Below are 21,328 nucleotides of genomic sequence, written 5' to 3'. Positions count from 1 at the left end.
TACAGCAGGCATTTGTGATGGTTATTTGGCTACTTATTCCTCACTTTCTGCGTATTTGGAGAGCCTAGGATCTAATCCTAAACATCAATGAGGAAAAGACATCCATCACTTGGAAAACACAGCACAAAGTACGTAACACATTAGTACATGAAAAAATCAGTTTCCAGGTGCTAAAAAGCAGCACAGCTCAAAGCACTTCTACTCTTTATTTCACCTTTACCTGGGCTCCCATCTCATCTCCTGATAAAAATTTTGGAAAAACAAATTAATGAGTGAAGCAACTAGATACAGCTATGAGGGAAAAAAGAAGACAATTGTCTTAGATTCTCTGTACTCTTAGACTGACAATGTCTCTTCATCCTGTCACAGATGTGGCAGATATTGAGCTCTTACTTTGTGCCAGGGCTTACACACTGGTCAGTAAGAAAGGCCAGGGGGTCACACTTGAAATAAAAAGAAGCAGAACTGAACACTGGCCACCTCTGCACTCAGTAAACACTGTCTGTTCTGCTCACTAAATGATTCAGGAGTCCATTGGAAAATATAATCCATGAAGTTGTAATTAAATGCCACATCAAAAACTAAGTGCAAAACAAGCTAAACTTAGATGGCATGGGAAAATATAACTGCACTGCCTTTCCTGTGGTTGGAGGGTGTAAGTTCAACATATAATGCTCCCTGAAAGCAGTGTCTGAGCTTGCTTGTAAGTGTGAATATATAGGCCTGCATACTTTGAATTCTGTATTTTCAGTGCAAAATTTATGTATTTGCAACTTCAAAGTTGCTTATGAGCACTGACAGTCAAATATTACTTGGTAAACTCATTGCTTTATTACTTCAATGTGTTGCCACTCAAAATCAAAAACAGCAGCTTCTTAATTTGGATCCAGTTCTTGAGATCACATCTTGCAACATGTCCAGATCCAGTACAAGAGTGATATGGACATAATGGAATGGGTCTAGCAAAAAGCCATAAAAACCATGAAGGGAATGGAGCATTTTTCATATAAGAAGCCACTGAAAGTTGTGACTATTCAGACTGGAGTACAGATGGCTTAGATGGATCTTATCAATGTGTATAAATACCTGGTGGGAGGAAATGCAGAAGAGGCTGCCAGACCCCTCTCAGCAGTGTCCAGTGAGAAAGCAAGAGACAAAATAAAACACCCATGAAATTCTAACTAAACACCAGAAAACACTTTCATACTGTGAGAGGGATCAGACAGTGGGGATAGGCTGCCCAAAATGGTTGTGGAGTCTCCAGCTGTGGAGATATTCAGCTGCACATGATCCTGAGAAACCTCTAGCTGATCCTGCTTGAGCAGAGGGCTTGGGCAAGATGTCCTCAAGACACCCCTACTAAAGCAAATGACTCTGTGATTCTGCAAAATCTGAATAATTTCCACAGTCTGAGCCTCTGCTATATTCACCACAATTTTTGCTAACTGAATGAATCGGAGCACAGCCAGCCTCCTGTGAACAGGATCACACTGGTCCTTGCAGAGGTGTCTCTAAGCTCCATGTTTGGTCACTACACAGAAAAGCTGTTCTACAAGCATTTGATAGCCTCATGACAATGGCAAATCAAAATGGTACTGGAGTGAAGGCAGATACATCTTTACAGAGGCTGAAGTTTGGACTTCAAAAGAACTGTCTGCATTTTCAAAGTTAAATGTCTGCCTAAGTGTTTTGCTAGAGGCAGGCCTGAATTACATTACCATTCAAAAAAGGAATTACAGTTATTAAAATCATATGTAAGGCACAGTTGATTCAATGTTTCATTGTACATGATATATAGCTATATTAATTATTTTATTAGACATGTATAACATTGCCAATATGATGCAATGCAGCTACCACAAAGTATTTGCTGGTTTGGGGAGGAAACAGACCATCTGCAATGGAAATACTTAATTTGGGAGGCAAGAAAAGGCAATAACCCTGGGCTCCTCCTGGACAGATTCTACCCTGCTTGGCAGACAGTGCAGCTGCAGAGCTCCCCTCTGCATGCACTGGCACACACACAGGAGAAACTTATCTACAAGTTGTTGTCCTGTCCAACTCTCCCCAGAATACAGAACAAAATTACATTACGAGCCCTCCCGCTCTAGGCTTTGCCCTCACACTCCACACTTTGTGTTTCCCCTCAGAGGACACTGAGAAGGGAAATAAGGTACAATTTACTTGAACCTTGTTTTCAACTTTATTTGACACTGCAGGTCATCTGATGTATTGTTATTTTTCACAGCATTTCCTTGTCAAATAATTTTTAAGAGTTTGGTATTTAGAGAGCATGCCTGACCTGCTGCATGCCTGTACAGTGTGGCTGTTGACCAATCTTGAGGGATTTTACATCCACAATACAGACTTTTCATGCTAGCTGTGTCATGCCTGATAGGATTTTTGTTTTTAAAAAGCTGAGACACAGTCCTAAACATAGCAGTGGGTCAAAAGGCCTGTGGCAGAGGGCCTGATAAGGATTCAGAAGCTGAGATGAACTCATTTGCAAGATTTTTTTTTCAAAGGCTTCTGAGTATACTGCGCTATGGTAAGATTAAGTAAATGTCAGGCTGCCTAGAGCTCTCCCATAGGTATGTCTTCTGTTGCTGCCCAAATTCAAATAAACAAATTTTCATATACTGTACCTTGAGCTGAAGCACCAAGTCCATGCAGTATTTGCCAAGAGGGTTTATGTCGTTCAAGATGAGAGCAATTATAATATCAATCCCATTAGACTCATGGGTGGCTATGCATGTCTGCAAAACAGGAGAAGAGAAGGGAATGGGGCAGGGGCAGAAGGGAGAGGAGGAGTGGGAAAAAGAGGGAGATGATACAGCCAGAGGGAGGAAGAAAATATGCACATCAGCAAATTTCCAAAAGAAGGACCCAGAATTTAAAACACCTTGCAAGAGCAAGGAAACCTTCAGTCAAAGCAGAACAGCCTGAAAACACACCACACAAAGTGCTGGGGGAGACTTGTGTGTACAGAACTAACCCAAACACTGCCAGTAGTGAAATACCCAACTGGAAAAAAGGTGGTGCAAGCTAAAATCTGCTCCCAGAGAATCCCGCAGGGCTTGGCACCAAGTGGTACAACTTGCAGACAGCAGCCCTCAGGAGCACTGCCAGATTCAGCTGAGCACATGCCAGCCTCGGACATAAAAGAGAAGCTTGACTGCAAGCACAACCAAATTTGCACGCTCAGATTCTTCATTTGCCTTCTGCAGCCAGCACTAATATTGCTGTTACAGCACAAAATGTTCATGAAAATCAAAGTTTTTTCCATGCATGTGGACATGTCCTGCAAAGAAAGGTATTTCTGGATATGGAATTCAAAACTGTATTTGTGATCAGTGGTACTTCCCAAATGCCTTTGCAGCTGGAGTTCTGGACCTTCTAGGCCTTGTGCATAACAGTCAGTTATACAAGAGCCTATGGCACTTTTTTCCTCTGGCAGGTTTATGGGACAATAGGAAAGGAAAAGTCTTCCAGGAAGACAAGAGACAGGGGAAAAATGAAAATGAGAGAGTGGAGCATTTGCCCCTGAAGTATATTGAATTAGACATGCAGTTGGTGTAAGCAAGTGCAATTCAAATCCTGAGTGACTTCCCAGCAGAAAGGTCTAAGTAATAAAGTGTAATTCATCATTCCCTTCCATATCAGTGTTCCTCCAGTGCTTCTCACATAACTTTGTTGGAGAACGTGCTAACTTGTAACATTTTTTTTTATCTCCAGTCCTGCAGCTATACTTTTTTACAGTTGTTTTTCTCACCCATAAATGGTTTAAATATTACTGTTCAAAATTTAGCCCACTAAAGGATTTCTGTTTGTTTTTAAAATATTAAGTAAAGGCAGCTGATTACCAGCAATGGCAGTAATAGCACTTTTCATTTCATTGGTGCACATTAATGAAGAAGCATTAATATTGCATGTATTTCTTTAGCTATTTCTAGGATAGAGAACAGATTGCTTCTGTAATTTGCTCACCACAATTTTCCCACTGCTAATCCATTGCAAAAATTCTGCATTTTCATCCACTATGACAACTTCACTGCAGTTCTCTTCAGATCAAATATGGCAGCATGTAACCACATCTTTTACCTTTCTACACTTCTTCAGAATGGCACTTAAGAGACTTTTACCAAAAGTCAAAAGGCTGCAGTGAGGAAGGCACAGAAGATCAGAAGCATGGTCTTTAGTGTCATCCATTCCACTACTGATCCCATCATTAAAGATGCTGCTGGCTGGTATGGCAGGAGGGTGAGTTAAACTTTGTGGCAGTTATGTGAAATAAGGAAAGTAAGTGTTAGCAAGATGTATAAAGACCAGCAAGGGAAAAATGTGTGAAAATGAAACACACTGAAACACAAACAAGTCTGTGTTTGCAATGCACTTCCAAAACTCTGACTCCAAATCCAGTCTCACAAAGTGAGGTTTAAGCCATGGACATGGCAACATAAAACATGACACTCTGTCCAAAAGGTCTGCAAACCCTGAGAGGAAGAAGAGGTACTACATGAAGAGTCTGTTTTGAGCTCTGACTTAAAAGGGTCACTCAGGCCTCAGGAAACTTGAAGCGTGTTAAGCCTAGTGATAGCATCTCCAAGTGAATTTATGTTATCAGGAATACTCAAAGGTTTGTTATAAGCATTCAGACAGCAACATTCAGGTACAGCCTTCTGTATCCAGAAGCTCTTGAGCCTACCTGGTTTTCATGGCATGGGCCCTGGCAATATTCTGTCAAGCTCTCCAGCGTCTGATTGACAAGAGCCACGTTCCTTTCATTGATGTAAAGCCCCAGCAAGCCCAGCCCACCTGTGGTGCTCCCACAGATGCAGTCCAAAAACTGAAGGGTCTCACAAACGAGGTTGTAATTTGTTTTATTGTTCTGATGTCTTAAGAAATTCTGGTGGGTGGAGGAAAGGAACACAAGACAAAACAAAAAAAAAGGAAGAGAGTCAAGGCAAACAAGGTCTTTGAGTATTTTTTCATGAAAACATTGAAGGATACAATTTATAACCATATGACCACTGTGTCTCAGTACTGAAGTACACTGCACTACTATAGAAAATATATTAGGCCTTAATGCAGCAATTGAGAACTATTACCTGATTAAATCATAGAGCAGGGAAGGCTTAGGAAAGTGAACTTGGCAAACATCTGCACTGGCCTTAAATGTCTTTTATATGTCCTGCAGACCTGCTCCCAGTCACCCATTACAGCCCTTCTCTTGGAAGCTGCTGCCCCACAGCGAAGCAGGTCTGGTGGCACATTATGGAGCTCAGCTCAAACCACCCCAACCACAGCTGGAAGGGGAGGAACCACTCCTGGCCACGGCACTGATGTATATTTGCAGAAAATACATTTTGCAGAGGTTGCTATGGGGACAGTAATTTCTACCAGAAGAACTGATAGCAGGGACACACAGAGCATCTTAAAGCCTTCAATTGTGATACTTTGGGAAAGGGGCAGTACCCAGAAACTAACTTTCTGTGCTCTTCAGTTCTGTGGTAAGTGATCTATCAACTGTGCACAACAACCTTACGAACAGGGACATTTAGACCCTGCTCAATTCCATGTGGCTGTGCTGAGATCCCCAAGCAATTCTGAAGTACAACACAGAACCCAAATGGTTCTTGAAAAGGGTTCTTTTATCCCTTGGACCCAACATTTCAGACAGCCCTATTCTGTAACAGGGGCCAGGCACAAGTGTGTTTTGCACCCCTGATGAAGGTGCAGCCCCTCTAACAACACCCCTAGAAAAGCTCAGCTCAAAACACTTTACCTGGAGCTCTCGGTTGTGGTTCTCACACAGCAGCTGAAGAAATCTCAGTATTGGCTGCATGATTGCAATGGCAGGGCTCATGATTGCTTCTTCTGCAGACTTCTCTTCTGCATTTGCAGCATCTGCTCCTGAGCCCATCAGATCTATTTCTGGGTCCATTTCTCTTCTGTACACAGAGTAAGCCTTGGAGGTTGCAGAAGATGCTTCTGTTAACTGTCCTTTCATTCCCTCCTTCAGATGCAGAGTTGAATCCTTAACTGAAAAGAAGATAATTTTCCTTCATTTTTGAAAGTCTTTCTTCCCATTTGATTAAACAATAAGAAAACAATAATAATGAATGCAACTTTTTCTTTGTTGGTGTCTAACTCTTCAAAGACCTCTAGGCAACTCACAAAGAATATCAAAGAAACATTCATGCAGGGATAGCACGTTCCAAATAAACCACAAACCAGAGTGAAACAGAACATTAACACAAAAAGCCCTACTATTTCTCTCCCATATACAATAAATGATGAGAACAATGGGAAGACCACAGGGTGGGAAATCAGTTCCTGAGCCTGCTCTTGTGAAATATCCCCAATAGCAGCAGCCTTTGCTTCTGCTCCTCTAAAAATATGGCTCAATATCTTTTATTGATGTAAACTGGCAGAGCTTCACTGATTTCATTAAAGCTAATTCCTTGTGGCCAACCTGAGATGGACTGTAATTCAAGTGTAATTCAGAGAAAAACAGGCAAAATATGCAAATTGGTAATGATTAATATTAAAGCTTATTGATCAACTCAGCAGAGTATGAGTGGTGCAGCACATGCAGTGTCAATATCAAGCCCTGCTCCCCTCCTTCCCAGGGGTGCCTCCTTACCTCTCTTTTTGGGAACAGATATGGTGAGGTCACTGTCATCCTCCTTCTTTTTGCTCCCCAAATCAATAGTGTTCACTGTCACTGTGGATCGGATCTCCTGCTGAGCAGCTTTCATGCGATCATACAGCACTTTAAAGAACCTTTCTGACTTCTTCTGCTCCTTTAGTTGCTGGTAAGTTGAATACTGCAAAAAAAAAAATCTTTAGATATCAATCTTCTAAGGAAGAAGAAATACAAAAACACACTATTTTTTTTGGTGAAACAAATGATGAATAATTACTTCACTTACACAGAACAAATGTTGGCCACTGCCTGACCAGTTCTTTCACAAAGTGATATACAAGGCTGGTAACAAAGGCTGATGATAATATTTTAAAATTCGGGTAAAATGGTGAACTGTGCTATTTGCACTCTTTTAAATGTCACAATATTGTACTTGAAGTTAGATTACTTTGTGACACTCTCCATTTCTCCAGGCTTACTAGTCATTATATTCCATCTACAAATAACAGTAAAAGTAACTTATTATGTAACAACAAGAGAAAGCATGGAACATCAAATATGTAATATTATAGCTTGGATTAAATTCATTTTTTGTGCTACAGACATAATTTATTATTAAATATTATTTTAGGTTATTAATTCCAGTACCTTAGTATAACTGTCAAGCAGGCTGAAGACCATTTGCAACAGTATGCAAACAATCCCAATTCTCCCAGCCTTCCCTCCTCATATCAATTCTCTCTCTTCCCCCAAACATCTGATTTTGGCTAAATCTGGGTGAGAACACCTAGAAACCATAGTTTAAAGCAAATATTTTCTATCAACTGGGATACTGGTCTTCTCAAAAGACCAGGTTTTTATCTCTTTGGAGATTTTGATAAACGTCTCTGAAGGTTTCCAGAAAATAATGTGCTTTTATAAACTTAGAAGTATTATAATTTTTAATTTTACAAAGACAGAGATAAAATAACTGGGGATAATGCTCACATGGCAATGACCAGATTAAAAGTAGCACAGTGCTACACAGAGAGGGAGAGCTGAAAAACATTTCCTTCTCCCAAAGAGCTACTGCATAGTAATAGGGCATATTTACATTTGTATTACAGTGGTACATATTCTAGTGACAAACTTCTCAGAGAACTCACAGCAAAAAGGTTCTCTTTATTTGTCTCCAGACCACATGCATCTGAGAATCAATATGCGAATAAGCAGATTAAACAAGAACCTGTGTTTGAGTATTTCCACCTTCAAGCAGCGCAATACCCAGCAGAATGCCCTCGGAGAAAATCCTGTCATTTCTGGTGTTCACTATCACATCTATGACCAGTTCTGAGGCACCCTCTTTGTCCAGGAGGCACTGGATATCAAACATGGTCACCCCAGACTTATCTGCATCTTGTCCTGAAAATCCACCTGCAAATCAGACAAATACACAAATACCAATCGTGTTTGCTTCACACACATATATGAAAATGAACCTATTGGTAGTGATAAAGCACACAACAGCAACAGCAATAAATTTAATTCTGAAATTCTGTCAGGCAAAATTCCCTTTGAAAAAGACAAGATTTTTGTATGAAACTGCAATGTTGGGCTCTAAGAATAAGAAATAAAACAAATCCCCAAGCCATTGTTCTGTCAGGATATTCAGACAATAAATAAGATGGAAAGGACACTGATTTGTTCACTGAACCCTTTTTAAATTCCACTGCTGCATACACTAAACTGTGAGTAGGGTCAATGCTGTGACACCAATCTCAGGCCTAATCTACACTAAAACTGTGTCCTGGTAAATCCACCCTGGTTATGGGTCTGACCTTCCAGCCAAATGCTTTTGCCAACTCCTAGATCATCATCATCATCATCACCACCATCATCATGACACTTTTTAAAGAACACAGACTCGAGTTAATCCAAATTAAAGGTGTGGGTTGAAGAAATTTTGCTAAATTGTATTAGCTCATTAAATCAACCACCTTTTATTATCAAAGATGATCATCTTTCCTGCTATACTTACTTCTCTAAAGATGTAACTGTGCCTACTTCATTAGTAAAAATACAGTACTGCTTTAATCAGCCAGTACTACTTTGATTAAACTGATTAAAATGCTTCAGGCTTTGTGATGATGCCATACGCACACACACTTTTTAGAGAAAACTAAAAAATAGTAAAACTTCAGTCCCTTATTTGTTAGAGAGCAAAATTTGGTGTACAGAATTTTAAGGCTGCAAAGATTTTCAGAGTCTACACTGACATAGTAAAGGAGGAACAGCTAGGTAACATCTGCAAAAGTTGACGAATCTGGGCATGCCTTCAGTGTGCACTGAAAATGCAAAATGCAGTTCTGACCTGGCTCTATACCTAGCTCCAGCCTCATTTCCTATGACATCCATTATCATGGATTTTCCTAGAAACCCCCCTGCAGTAACTTCCTGTGGCTTTTACAGCAGAATGATACAAAAAATTAGCTTATAATGGACCTACAGAGATCATCTACTGAAACTTCTTGCCCACAGGAAGATAGGACAGATTCGTGAGAGTCTTGTAACAAGAACTGACACATTTTCCAACCTCTCAGGAAAATCTGTTCCGTTGTCTAGCCAGTATTTTTGTGAAAAGCTTTTCCTTAGATATTTTTCATTTATCAATAAAGGATCTGGAACGTAAAAAAAAAAATCTTTCATTTCCAGAAGCACACTATCTCTCTTAAAAAGTTTCCTGCTTCACTGAATTTCTGGATGGGGATTTCCTGGTACCTGCTTTGGTACCTCCAAATGCACCATCTGAGACAAGTGTGTGCAACTTAAAAATAGAAGAGTCTGATACTACCTCTCTACTAAGTGTTTACAGAACATGTTTGATTTATTTACCAACTGAATGCCTGGAGCATGTCCAATGTGCCTATTAGAAAAAATGGTGCTGCTAATTTTGCTCTCTTGAATGATGTGTGTTGATTTACCTCCCACTTGTGCAGTTTTGCTGTAGCTGGCAGACAGGGGCCCATTCATACCACTTCCATATTCCCCTTTAAAGTACCGATACAGGAGGATTTTCCTTAAAGTGTTGCCCTTTAAGAGAAAGATAAAAATAGAAGAAATGAGAGTTGTGGCCAATTTCTTTTGTTTGAAAAGCAAGCTGTTTAACACAGATACATAATTTAGTAGGTCTTTCCATTATAATTAGTAAGCACACAAACAGGAAAGTTGTCCAGAAAACAAATATCTAATGGTCTTATCTAACAAATCCCAGGGGAAAAATTCTAAAATAGTGTTGTAAAAACTTTTTTTGAAGTTTGTTTTAAAGTTATTGATTATAAATAAAACACCTCCACTTCAGTGATTCTGACTGGCTATCTGTGAGATGTGTATATTGAAACAAGCTCCACAAATAGCCAGTGCTCTGCAGCCAGTGTGTCTGTGCCCTACCCTGCCATGGCAGCACTTTCTTCCTATTTTCTGCAGCTGAGTAGTACCACTCCCTTTTCTCTGATCTCAGATAATCCAGCTGATCATCTGAAAGAAGCCACATCACATAAAATATTAAAACAGAGATATGACATTTGATAGAACAGCTTAAAAAGCATTCTCTGTATCGCCTTGTTCCTTGACTTCCAAAACCACAACCAGTCAAAATTTGCATGCAGCTCTCTGAAGATCTTCCCTTTCATTTTACTTATGTTCTGCAACACAAGACATGCTGGACTGAGAGTCAGAGATACCAATTACTTGGCATTTTTATTTTGCTTTCAGTCTCCTGAAGCCTTCAGTCTCTCTGACTGCAGAACACCTGCAGTCAACACAGCCTTACAGAGGCAGAAGGTGACATAACAATTGTAGGTGTATGTGTAGCCTCAGATTTCATAAAGAGAACTAAGTAAGGTCTCCAGTGCTCAACACAGATGGGGGAAAATGGTCACCTCAGGTATTTAGCATTAAAATTGAACTTTTTTTTTTCCTACTTTTACTAAACTGCTGGTTTTAATGAAAAAAATTCTGAAAAAATATGTGCACTAGAAGCATTCTCAGCATCCAGTAGCTTCCCAGTGCCTGCACATTAGTGCAGCAGTCAAGTTTTCAATCAAAACATCTCTGTGGCTGCCACAGACAGCAGGCAGTAGGGAAGCAAATCCCAGACACTCTCACACTCCCACTTCCCTGTTAACTTGGCAATATTTCCAGTGGCAACCACACACCACAGAGGGGCTTCACTGCTTCATGGGCTTTGAAGACAATAGCTTTGTCCACCTGAAAAAAGTGCCAAAATGCAGGACTTTGTGTGCTGCCTGACAATACCAACCAGCCATTCTTTCCTAGTTCTCCCATTTTGATGTTTTCATTTGACAATAGTCTGTACAGAATTCCCTCATACAGCCAAAGAAAGTACAAGGCCTACAGTAAAATATCAAAAGCTATAAATACAGTAGTTGCAAGAAAAATAAGAAGCACCACCTACAGGGAGTTTACTGGGTGGGTTTTCCATGTGAGAATTATCCAGTGTGCTCTGCACTACAGAGCAAGGTAAAAAACCAGAAGTCTCTGTGGACTTCACACAGAGACAGGTTCCTTCCCAGCCTGCTTGTGATGCAGTTAAACCTGAAGTGCTACAGTAATGGACAAGTACAGTAACCAAGCTCATAAGCAATTTTAAGATGGGCAAGAGCACCAGCTCCTCCTGCTCAACATCCTGTCTTTAGCTGGGACCAAAATCCAGTGTCTCACAGCAAAATGAACCTCATTTTCCTCATATCCTGAAGAAAAACATATTAGTGATGGGAAAAAGAGTTCCCACCAGCACTGATAAACATGGACAGAGAAAAAGGCTAAAGTAACTTTTCAAGCTTTTGCAGGCATATATATCACAGAATGATAAAACTGTCACACAAATGGGATCACAGAGCAGAAACCCATCCTTACTCCCAACTAGGACCCAATCCAGAAAGGGCACTGTCTTGAGACATGATCATTTCAACAGAAAGGCTGGCATTTGCCATTGCACTTGACTAACCACTCAGTTTGAGTCAACCTCCTCAACCAGGAACCTCTGCAGTCTGTGGATGAGTAATGGTAAATTATATAAACAGTCACAGAGCAGTCATGGGAAGAAGCACCAAAAGCCATCTATATATAGTTAAGAATACTACCTGTGGTCACGAGCTTTATTGTTCAACCAAAACAGCCCTTATTTTATCAAGAAGAATGTTTAAAACCATAAAACAGCTTTTGACTAATAAACTGAGTGATTTAGCACTGGGGTCTGAATACCTTGAAGCAAGTAACTACCAGCACATCTCAGATCTTCCTCCTGTCTTGTTAACTTTAAAGATACCAGAGGATATGAAGATGTTTCTCCAATTGTCTACAGAAAGAGGAATCCTGCTCCACCCATATCCAAACTACGGAACAGACTTCATTTCTTCTTCCAAGAAGTCTTAATTATTAGGATTCCTGCTCTCTCTCAACCTCCCATGAATCCAGACAACAGTTATAGTTCCCAGAAGCCGAAGTGTCAAGAGTCAAGGATGCAGTGTTTGAAAAGCAGAAATGCGGTGGAACCTCTGCTTTGCCTGACAGATGTGTCCAAAAGGCACCCCCAGGCTCAACCCACATATTTGCAAACTCGGGATCCTCATCTCCTCTTTGATGACCTCAGGCAGCCATATGACTTCCATGAGTCTTGTGAAATGAGCTGCCTCTACAAAGAGCAGAAGGGCCCAGCCACACGAACCAGGGCTGAGAAACGCACAGAGAAACACCCAAGGAATGTATCAGAAACGCCCATCACCTCCAGCATGTGACTGTGAGGCACCATCCTAGAAAAAGCTGGAAAGACCCTGCTTCCAGAAAAAGTGCTGATCCTGCTGGCATAGGTGTGTGGGAATGCTTTTATGGGAATGCCAGCAAACAGTGAAGAACAGCCCTATCACACAGACGAGACCGGCCGCTGCCAGGACAAGCCACACAGCCACACACACCATTGATGTCCTTGGGAATGGGTTCCTAACTTAGCACAGCCACAAAATTAATACTGCCCAAAAGCAAACGATCACAGCAGCAGCATGAATAAGCAGTTTGCTGCAGCTAATACTGAGACTTGTGGCACTAAAGCAGAGGCCAAAAATAAAAGCACACTAAGCAGTGCAGTGCTATCTTCCCAGATTACGTTTCTATACAAGGCAGAAGTCCTGGCCTTCCAAGCTGAAACTCTCCCCTGCTGGCTACAATATACTTTTCTTTTATACCTCTTATTAGGGTATGGAAGTGACATGTAAACATCACTCAGCTGACTGCAACCCTTCTATAATGGATAGAACATTGTATAGCTTTGGAAAAAACACAATGAAACATAACAGTCTTATTGTTGCTGATGAATACCACTGCATTGTCCCTAACAAAAGCTAGGATAAAGACTGAGGACACAAGAAAGCAACAACTGGATATTGTTGTTGCAGTTTTAAATAGCTGGGGATTGACAGGCAAAAGTTTCCAATAGGGAATCATTTTCTAGTAGGAACATGGAGACACAAACAAATTCCATTTTCTCAGTCCGTATTTCATTATACTCGTTGGTCTTTAAACTTGATTTAAATGCCTTAATACAATGGTTTATTCACTTGCCCTCTCTGAACCTGCAAAAGGCTGGTTCCACATGAGGATGTGCCAGGAAGTAATGGCTGAGAGAGGTACCTAAGGTTTATCATGGATACCTGCATCAGCACCAGGTCTCCCTATTACACCACCAAAACTTTTCCATCCTGCCTTATATAACTCTGCACACTTTTTAAGGAGTTGGCATTATACATATAACATTCTGGAGGCTGAACTAGAGGGTCTGGTGATCTCTTCTGGTTCTTAATCTGTATTAAATTAATGAAGTGGAAATGCTCAGATTATCAGTGATTACACAGAAAAGGCAGCTACATCCAACCAGTCATACAGTGGATGATGTTGTAAGCATATTTCAGCAATAATCCAGGAAGAGGTATGAAAACTAGGCTTATTAAATCTTCATATTTTAAAAACTTGCAGCCAAGTATAAAAGAGGAGCTGTTGGGGATCTGTGGTCTACTAATACAGATTTTCAGAAAGTTTGGAAGAGACACAAAATCCCAGAGAACTCTGAGACGTCTCACATGCAATGATACTTTTCCAAAAGTACCAGGGAATACTTATACTTTTAATGATATCCAGCCCCCTGCCATGAGTTTGATGTCAGTTCTTGGAGAGGCAAAGGAATGGCTGATTTTGCATTCCATTAACCCAAAATTAAAGGAAGTTACTATATACTGATGGCAGTTTTAATGTTGGCATCATGTTGTAATAATTGCCTCAATACAGGTTTGCCAAAACAGACCTTCTGAAACTTCTGAAGATTATCTTCTGCTTTTGCTAAAAATAAAAATATCAGTCTGGTAAAGTTTTTGATAAATTGTGCAGTGTGACACAATGCTGTAAGGCAAAATTTTTGATTAAGTAAGCCCAGAAGGATAGTTATCAAATGGCTTAACAACTCAGTGACTGACAGAATTCAATGTGCAATTTAAAGCAAGAAATCATAAACAAATATATGGGCTTCTAATGGGCAAACTCATGAAGTATGTAATGTCTGCCTCATTTGGGGCTTTTCTTAATGAAATTAAATCATACAGAAAATAATTATTAATTGTGTTTGGAAAGGACACATACAAAAAAAGAGGGGATAAGGTCAAGTCACCGCTAACAATTTAGGCATCATTTATTAAACTGACTAGAAGTCAACAATATGAATGTCATTATGTCCAAACTTCTGTATGTCTTATTAACAATAAAAGACAGAACACACACAAAAAAAAGGAGGATTCTGTTCTAGGAGGTCATGACTTAGGGGAAGAATGAAAAGCCTAGGAGAAAAATCAGTGCAATGACAACTCCCCAAATCCCACAATTCTGCAAAGGGTAACAAGAGCTGTTATGTGGGATTTGTGAGACTCTCTCACTTATTCACATGCAGGAGCATATTACCGTAGCAATACCACATCACAAGTTGGTGTCCACAGTTCAAGAATGCTGACAAATTGGATCAGGTTTGCAGAAGCTCCATGAGGGTGATTAGAGAATAAAACAAGTATTTTAATCAGAAATTCAAGGCATTCAATCTCCTGAGTTTATCAGTCTAAGCATGAATTCTGTTTCTGACTATCTATATAAGAAATCTGATATAATGGATGACTTCAGTCTAAAGATAAAAGGTGCAAGACATACTGGTGAGAAGCTGAAAATGGAGAAATTCAGCTAGAAAAGAGGTAGAGGCAGCTGGGTTATTCAGTTTGTGGGTCATGAATTTTATTTTTATTTTATATAACAGTAGTGGCATTTAGCTATTGGAACAGTTTAAGAAGAGGTGTGATAGTCTGTACTGCTGGCAGTTACTAAACCACAACTAGGTGGCTTCTCAGACAGAAACTATTTGAAGATCTTGTGGTCTACATTAGGAGAACAAGCTGGGTGAAAAAAATATGTCATTCACATAATCTATGAAGACATCATGCTACCTTTTCCTGTAGTAAATATAGATGAGGCTTTCTATGAAGGCTGTTTAAAAGACACCTACTTCTACATGTTTTTTGTCATTATTTATAAATGAAATTTCTAGTCTACTTAGTCTGAGTGCCTGCTTCAGGATGATTTTTTTGGTTGTTGCTTTTGTTGTTGTTGTCGTTGCTTTTCACCCATTTTGTTCCCTTATTTCTCTTGGAGACAAAACATGGTGGGAGAAGGAGTTTTGTGCAAGTGGTTTCTCAGGAGATACCACAGTTGGTTTTAAAACTCTTTAAATTATGATACAACCTGCTCTTGAAATGCAAGATGACACAGAAATCTCCCCGTCTCCAAAAGGGATCAGCTGAGGCCACGGCTACCACACGCATGGTGTTGCACAAGCACAGGCTTGGAAGAGAGCCCCAAAGTCTTGACTCCTATTATGTCCACAAAGTGGAAAATTTCTGTTTTCATGATGCCAGCAACTTCCAGGGGGCTCACAAATTGGGGGAAGTTGTTTGTTTTGGGGAGTTGTTTGTTTGTTTTTACACAGAGTGAGCTTTTTCTTGGTTTTGATCTTTTTGCAACAAGATGTTTTCATAGCCAACTGATAGTTGAAAGTGATATATTTTCACCAATAAAATATGACACCCAACAGCACAGTTATTTGCACACTGGGGCATTTATTCACACCAGGGAAAAAAGCACTTTCAAATATGAAGTTGGATCCAGCTGGTGTCCAGTTCTGCTTCCACTAAAATCAACGGGAGATTTGCCAGCAAAGAGAAGGAGCAGACACGCACTTTGCCAGGCAAAAGCATTTTATCCAAGTCTAAAAAGAAAAAAACAACCCAAAATATGCACCAGACTTCATGACACAGTTCTCTTAGGAGAGCAGAGCTGGCCACCCACACCTCTCAGCTGTCTCTCATTAGGCAGAGACACCCCACATTTAAAATGTGCCATTGTTCAATCCTACACAAAACTGGGAGGAATCCCACTTCTCTCAATACAAATTTCCTGCATCACAAAGACTAACTGATAAACTTGAGACTGCAACTAATGCAGAGATGCATTAACAGGCTCAAACAAACAAAAAAAAACCCCAAAAAACGAGCAGGACCTTCTTGAAAACCAAACTATAGTTGCTCTAAAAGGAGTTCATTTTTTAAGCAGTCTTTTAATTCTTCTTTCCTTTGCAGTTCCAGGTTCCATAGAAAGCTGGAAGCTTAAGTGCCAAACTATTGCAAAATAACTGCTATTGCCAATTCATTTTCAATATGGATAGGGAAAAGAATACTGGATACATCACAAAAAACCCCACAGATTTTGCCTGATAACTGTCTAATTTTGCACCCTGAAGAAACTCAGGAAAGCATCATATTAAGAGAAAGATTTTTTTGGCAGTAACTCTAAAAAGTGGCTCCACTAGGAATACAGCAGGAGAGAAAAATTGTTTGGGTTGGTGAAAACCACAGCGTTGGAACATTTACACTTAGACTGAGAAGAAAACACTTTGAAAAACACAGTTTGATTTTGTAATTATATAATTTTTCTATTAGGCCATAAGGTATTAGTAGCTGCTGAATGGGGTTTATTTGTTCAAATATCACATCTCTAGATACGTATATATGCATTTATGTATGGAGAGAACAAGTCTTTGCTGTGGGCAAATATTATTGTTTATATCTGTCACTTGTGCATATAAACTGTGCACTTACAAACGAGGTCATGTTAGCACCTCTCTAATTTTTCCTTTCAGACTTCCTCCAGTACAAGACAAAGCACTGAGATACACAATAACTCAAATTCTCCACCACAGAAGGAAAACAATGTAAGATTTGATCACAATTATTCAGAAGTATTTATGAGTGCACCATCAATAACAGACTGTTGGAAAAGACCAGATCTGAGAAGCACAATTTTCAAAGTCTAAAATTATCTAACTCTTTTGCTGCAGGGGGTAAACTTTCAAAGTGATGCACAGGGAGTTATGCACACAAATCCCATTATTTTCTAACAGGATTTCTGTGTGGAACTGTAGTCTGCAAGAAAAAAAAATTACCCCTAAGTGCCCTAATGTGAATATTTACCAAAACAGACACTTAATTTCCAGATGCAAACTTATGAACACTACCGTGCTCTGACATTTTATGAGCAACTCGTAACAGGCAGCAATGGAAAATAATAGAAGTGGCCAAACACCAATTTCATGACATTATTCTCTTTTGCCATATTGCTATTATGTTGAACTTCAAAGCCAGAGCATTACAGACACCTGATTTACTAGCTAAGGGATGCTTTGCAGATGCAGCGCCTGCCATGATTTGGATCAGATACAGCAGAATCTTCACCTGTTGGCTCAGAGCTTCCAAGCTAGCTCAGGAGGCACTTCTGTATTTCAGTTTTCTGCTCATTTTTACCTGCCACCAGTTCCACTGACCTCTTGACTTCTTCCTTTTCTACTACTAAAGATCACAAAATCATAAAATGATAGCCTGGTTTGGGTTGAAAGGGACCTTAAAGGTCATCCAGTCCCACCCCCTGCCATGGGCAGGGACACCTTCCACTATCCCAGGTTGCTGAGAGCCCCATCCAGCCTGGCCTTGGACACTGCCAGGGATCCAGGGGCAGTCACAGCTTCTCTGGCACCTATGCCAGGGCCTCACCACCCTCACGGGAAACAATTTCTTCCTCATATCCCATCTAAACCTCCTCTCTGGCAGTGTGAAGCCATTCTCCCTTGTCCTGTCACTCCAGGCCCTTGTCAAGAGTCTCTCTCCATCTCTCCTGTGGGCTCCCTTCAGGCACTGCAAGGCCACAATGAGGTCACCCTAAAGACTGCTGATGACACTTCAGAAATTCAGAATTTGTACTTATGCCACTGCTGACCTTTGAAGGAACCTATGCACTTCCTAAAGGAGGTTATCAGAATTATTTTGCCACCCAGGTTATAGGCTTTTCTTTGGATTTGACATGATTTTTGGGTTATACTAATATAGTACTAAATGAGTACTTCTCATTGGTTTTTAACAGTTTCTAGTTTTACCGTGTACATGACGTTAAACCATGTCCTGTGTCACTTTCTTCAATCAACAGAAATGTTCACAGTAATAGGAATTATTCAGTTAGAAGTGCTCTATATATCTACATTTAAAAAAAAAAAAAGTGATTGTAAAATAAACTAATTTTCAGCATTCTTGCAAAATAATCAAGGGGCTCATGAATTGTCTCAAAACAATTCCAAGGCTGAGTCAAAACTGACCATTTTTTCCTTCAGTGCCATTCACCTCAGAACACCACTATATTCAACACACTGAACTGCCAGATTCTCTCTTTCCATGATTTAAAGAGGTGCTCTGGACACTGATCAGCACCCCTGTATCCAGAGTGTCCTGAGAGCCAGCCTGACAAAATGATCAACATACCTGACACTTCTGGGAAACGCCTCTTGCATTCTTAGATGGAAACAGATCCCAAACTGTTGCTGATTTCTTGGATTTCAGGCATTAAGGGGAAAAAAAACAGGTGTGTATATGTGTTTGTGTCAGCCTCCAAATATACTTGTGGCTAGTGCAAAGGAAAACAACTGGTCAAAACATATTCCAACAGCTTCCATGCATGCAGCAAAACAGGAACAGCAGAAGGGAACCAACCTTGCAGTGGTTCAGGGCAGGTGGATGTTAAGACAATGGAAACATTGTCTTAGCATCCTCCTTGCTGGAAAACCAGCACAAATCAGCTCCAAAAAATAATGTGGGCGTGGTAAGGATACAGCAGGAGATGTCCTAAGTGGTGACTGCAGTGATGGGCAGATTGTCCCTTCACTCTGCACTGCACAGCATGGCAGGGAAAAAGAAGCACCCCCTTCCTTTTATAAGCAGAGGAGAACAATTCCCACCTGGAACAAAGCCAGCTCCTGCACTGCTTTCACTACATCTATGAAATCATGTGGCATTTCAGACAAACAGGAAAGTAGAGCAAAGTTAGAAAACATTACAAGTCTAGCACTTTATTAGCTATCCATTTTGACAGGGATAATTTGAAAATATTTATAATTCATGTTCCCCAGTTAAAAAAAAGAAAAAAAAGTTGTAGTAGTAGCAGCTTGAATAAATTTACAGTACATTTGATCGGGCATTTTCTATTCATGTCAACTCTCCCAACTGTATAATCCTTTTCAGGATGATATCAGGATAATAACTGGCACCTGAAGTCCAGCACCTAAAATTTTTGCTTGTATGAGAATTCCAGTCTACATTAAATAAGAAGTCCAGAACAAAACAAAGCATCCCAGCACTATATTAATTTCTAATGCTCCTGGTCCTAGGAATAGTACTTGGAAATGTGAAACCTGTGTGGCCAGAGGACCATAAAAAAAAAACAAAACAAAACAAAAAACACAAAAAAACCCAAAACAAAACAAAAAAAAAAAAACCAAACCAAAAAAAACCCCCTCTAAAATATGTGGATGGACTTTGATTGCCAGAGATGGCAAATATCAAATAAATATTAAGCAACTCCTCTGGTAGATTTGTTGATTTTTGTCAGATCCTTGCTGCTGACACTTTGCTGTCACCACAAGGAGCCACACCATCTCTTCCTCAAACAGCAAATTCACTCCCAAGTAGCTAAGAAATAATGGTAATGCAGGATTAGGAGGTAAAGCCATGCCAGAAGGAAAGGATCCCTTGATCAAGTGTAAGAACTGGATCATTCTGTGACTAAAACAATATCATTCACCACCTGAGCTCTTGTTGCTGCCCTGGCAAAGGCTGTGCTGCCACAGAGAACAGCTGGGCTCTACCACATCCCAGGTGCTGAGCTCCTCAGGAGGCTGGAAAAAGGCCTTTGGGAGGTTTATTCCCCAGCAATGAGGAACCAGGTCCTGGCTCAGACCCTGGGCCAGGCCAGGGTACCTCACCTCCCATTAATGTCGTTTTTAAGTGAGCAGGCTAAGCACCTCCAGGCTCATTCAGGGATTATCCTGGACTTTACCCACTGATTCACAAACCTACAGTGACTTGGTGATGGAGGTGGTCTTTCCTGGCATATCTGAACTTTTCATGACAGAGCTTCTCTTCCAAACAACAGTTAGACATTCTGATTTTTGAAAGCAACTTTTGCTAGGAAAAACCTCCCTTCTTCCAAAGCAGTTCACAACCCTCCCTTTTAAATTAGAGGGCAATACTAGCTTTTCACTCTTGGAGTCTAAAATTTCATCAGTTCAAACAAATAAATCCAATAACATCCTTTGAAGACTGCCATGGAAATAATTCTGACTTTGTGCAGCACTGCAGCAGAAGGTTCATAAACTACTTCTATTAGCCAAAGTTGCTGCATGAAACCGAGACGTTGTATTAAGAGAGTAGCATTTTGTTTTTAATAACTGTCAGAGATATTTTGGCTGTCACACCAGAGCCCAATAGTTTTTTAGGTGTCATCTTATTTCAGGAGCAACAACAATTTCTAAATGCCAGATTTCCCAAGATCAGGAAAAAGTTATCTTCTATGTTGAACAGATAAAAAAAGAAAATAACATCGAAGCTACTCTATAACTGATGGGAAAAATGACCAAAATTTGCTTGAAATAAAATCAGCTGTTCAAAGGTACAGACAAGGGGGAGATGAAGCCACATTTTCATGAGCCTGTCTCAGCTTTTCAAATTCCCACTACTAAAAGACAGATTCATGTTTATATAAAATTTAATATGCAAGCTGTTCACCCATAATATTAAATTGCCCCTTTATATTTAATATTTGCTAAAATTGTGGAGTTATTTATGTCCCAGATAAGACTGCAGCACATGTGCATTAGCTGTTTCATCATACCAGATTTTGGCATATATTTATTATGAAGCTGTTGCCATTATAATACCCAAATGCCTATTGCTTCCAAGGAGAAATATATTATCACTGGAATGTTCCTACATGCACAGCATGTAGCAATGGAAATACAATGTCATAGGCTCTTTTAGAGGTGTTAAGTACAGCACAGATTGACTGGGAACCAGCAGGAAACCTGCTCTGGAAGTCCTGGAACAGCAATTTTTTTCTCCTGTGTTTCAAGGGTGCTGATATTCCCACTCCTGACATCTCTTTGATAAATGCCACACAACATCCCAACATCAGGGCTGAACAGCATTATGAAAACCAAGAAGAATT

The 21,328-nt window shown here is 40.1% G+C and overlaps 1 protein-coding gene across 1 annotated transcript in view; it reads right to left on the bottom strand.

Moving 5' to 3' along the window:
* ITPR2 (inositol 1,4,5-trisphosphate receptor type 2) overlaps positions 1–21,328 on the bottom strand; it is a 242,864-nt gene that overhangs the window by 67,735 nt on the left and 153,801 nt on the right. Inside the window, exons 38-43 of the mRNA XM_018918626.3 lie at positions 9,610–9,718; positions 7,875–8,062; positions 6,647–6,830; positions 5,786–6,042; positions 4,706–4,906; positions 2,646–2,756 (exon numbers count right to left, since the gene is read on the bottom strand). Of these exons, the coding sequence (XP_018774171.1) occupies positions 2,646–2,756; positions 4,706–4,906; positions 5,786–6,042; positions 6,647–6,830; positions 7,875–8,062; positions 9,610–9,718 (1,050 nt within the window). The remainder of the gene's footprint in view (positions 1–2,645; positions 2,757–4,705; positions 4,907–5,785; positions 6,043–6,646; positions 6,831–7,874; positions 8,063–9,609; positions 9,719–21,328) is intronic.

The sequence above is a fragment of the Serinus canaria genome, chromosome 1A (assembly GCF_022539315.1).
Source record: "Serinus canaria isolate serCan28SL12 chromosome 1A, serCan2020, whole genome shotgun sequence".
NCBI lineage: Eukaryota > Metazoa > Chordata > Aves > Passeriformes > Fringillidae > Serinus > Serinus canaria.
Note: the sequence above shows the minus strand (reverse complement) of the source record. Positions and strands in the feature narration are given on the sequence as shown.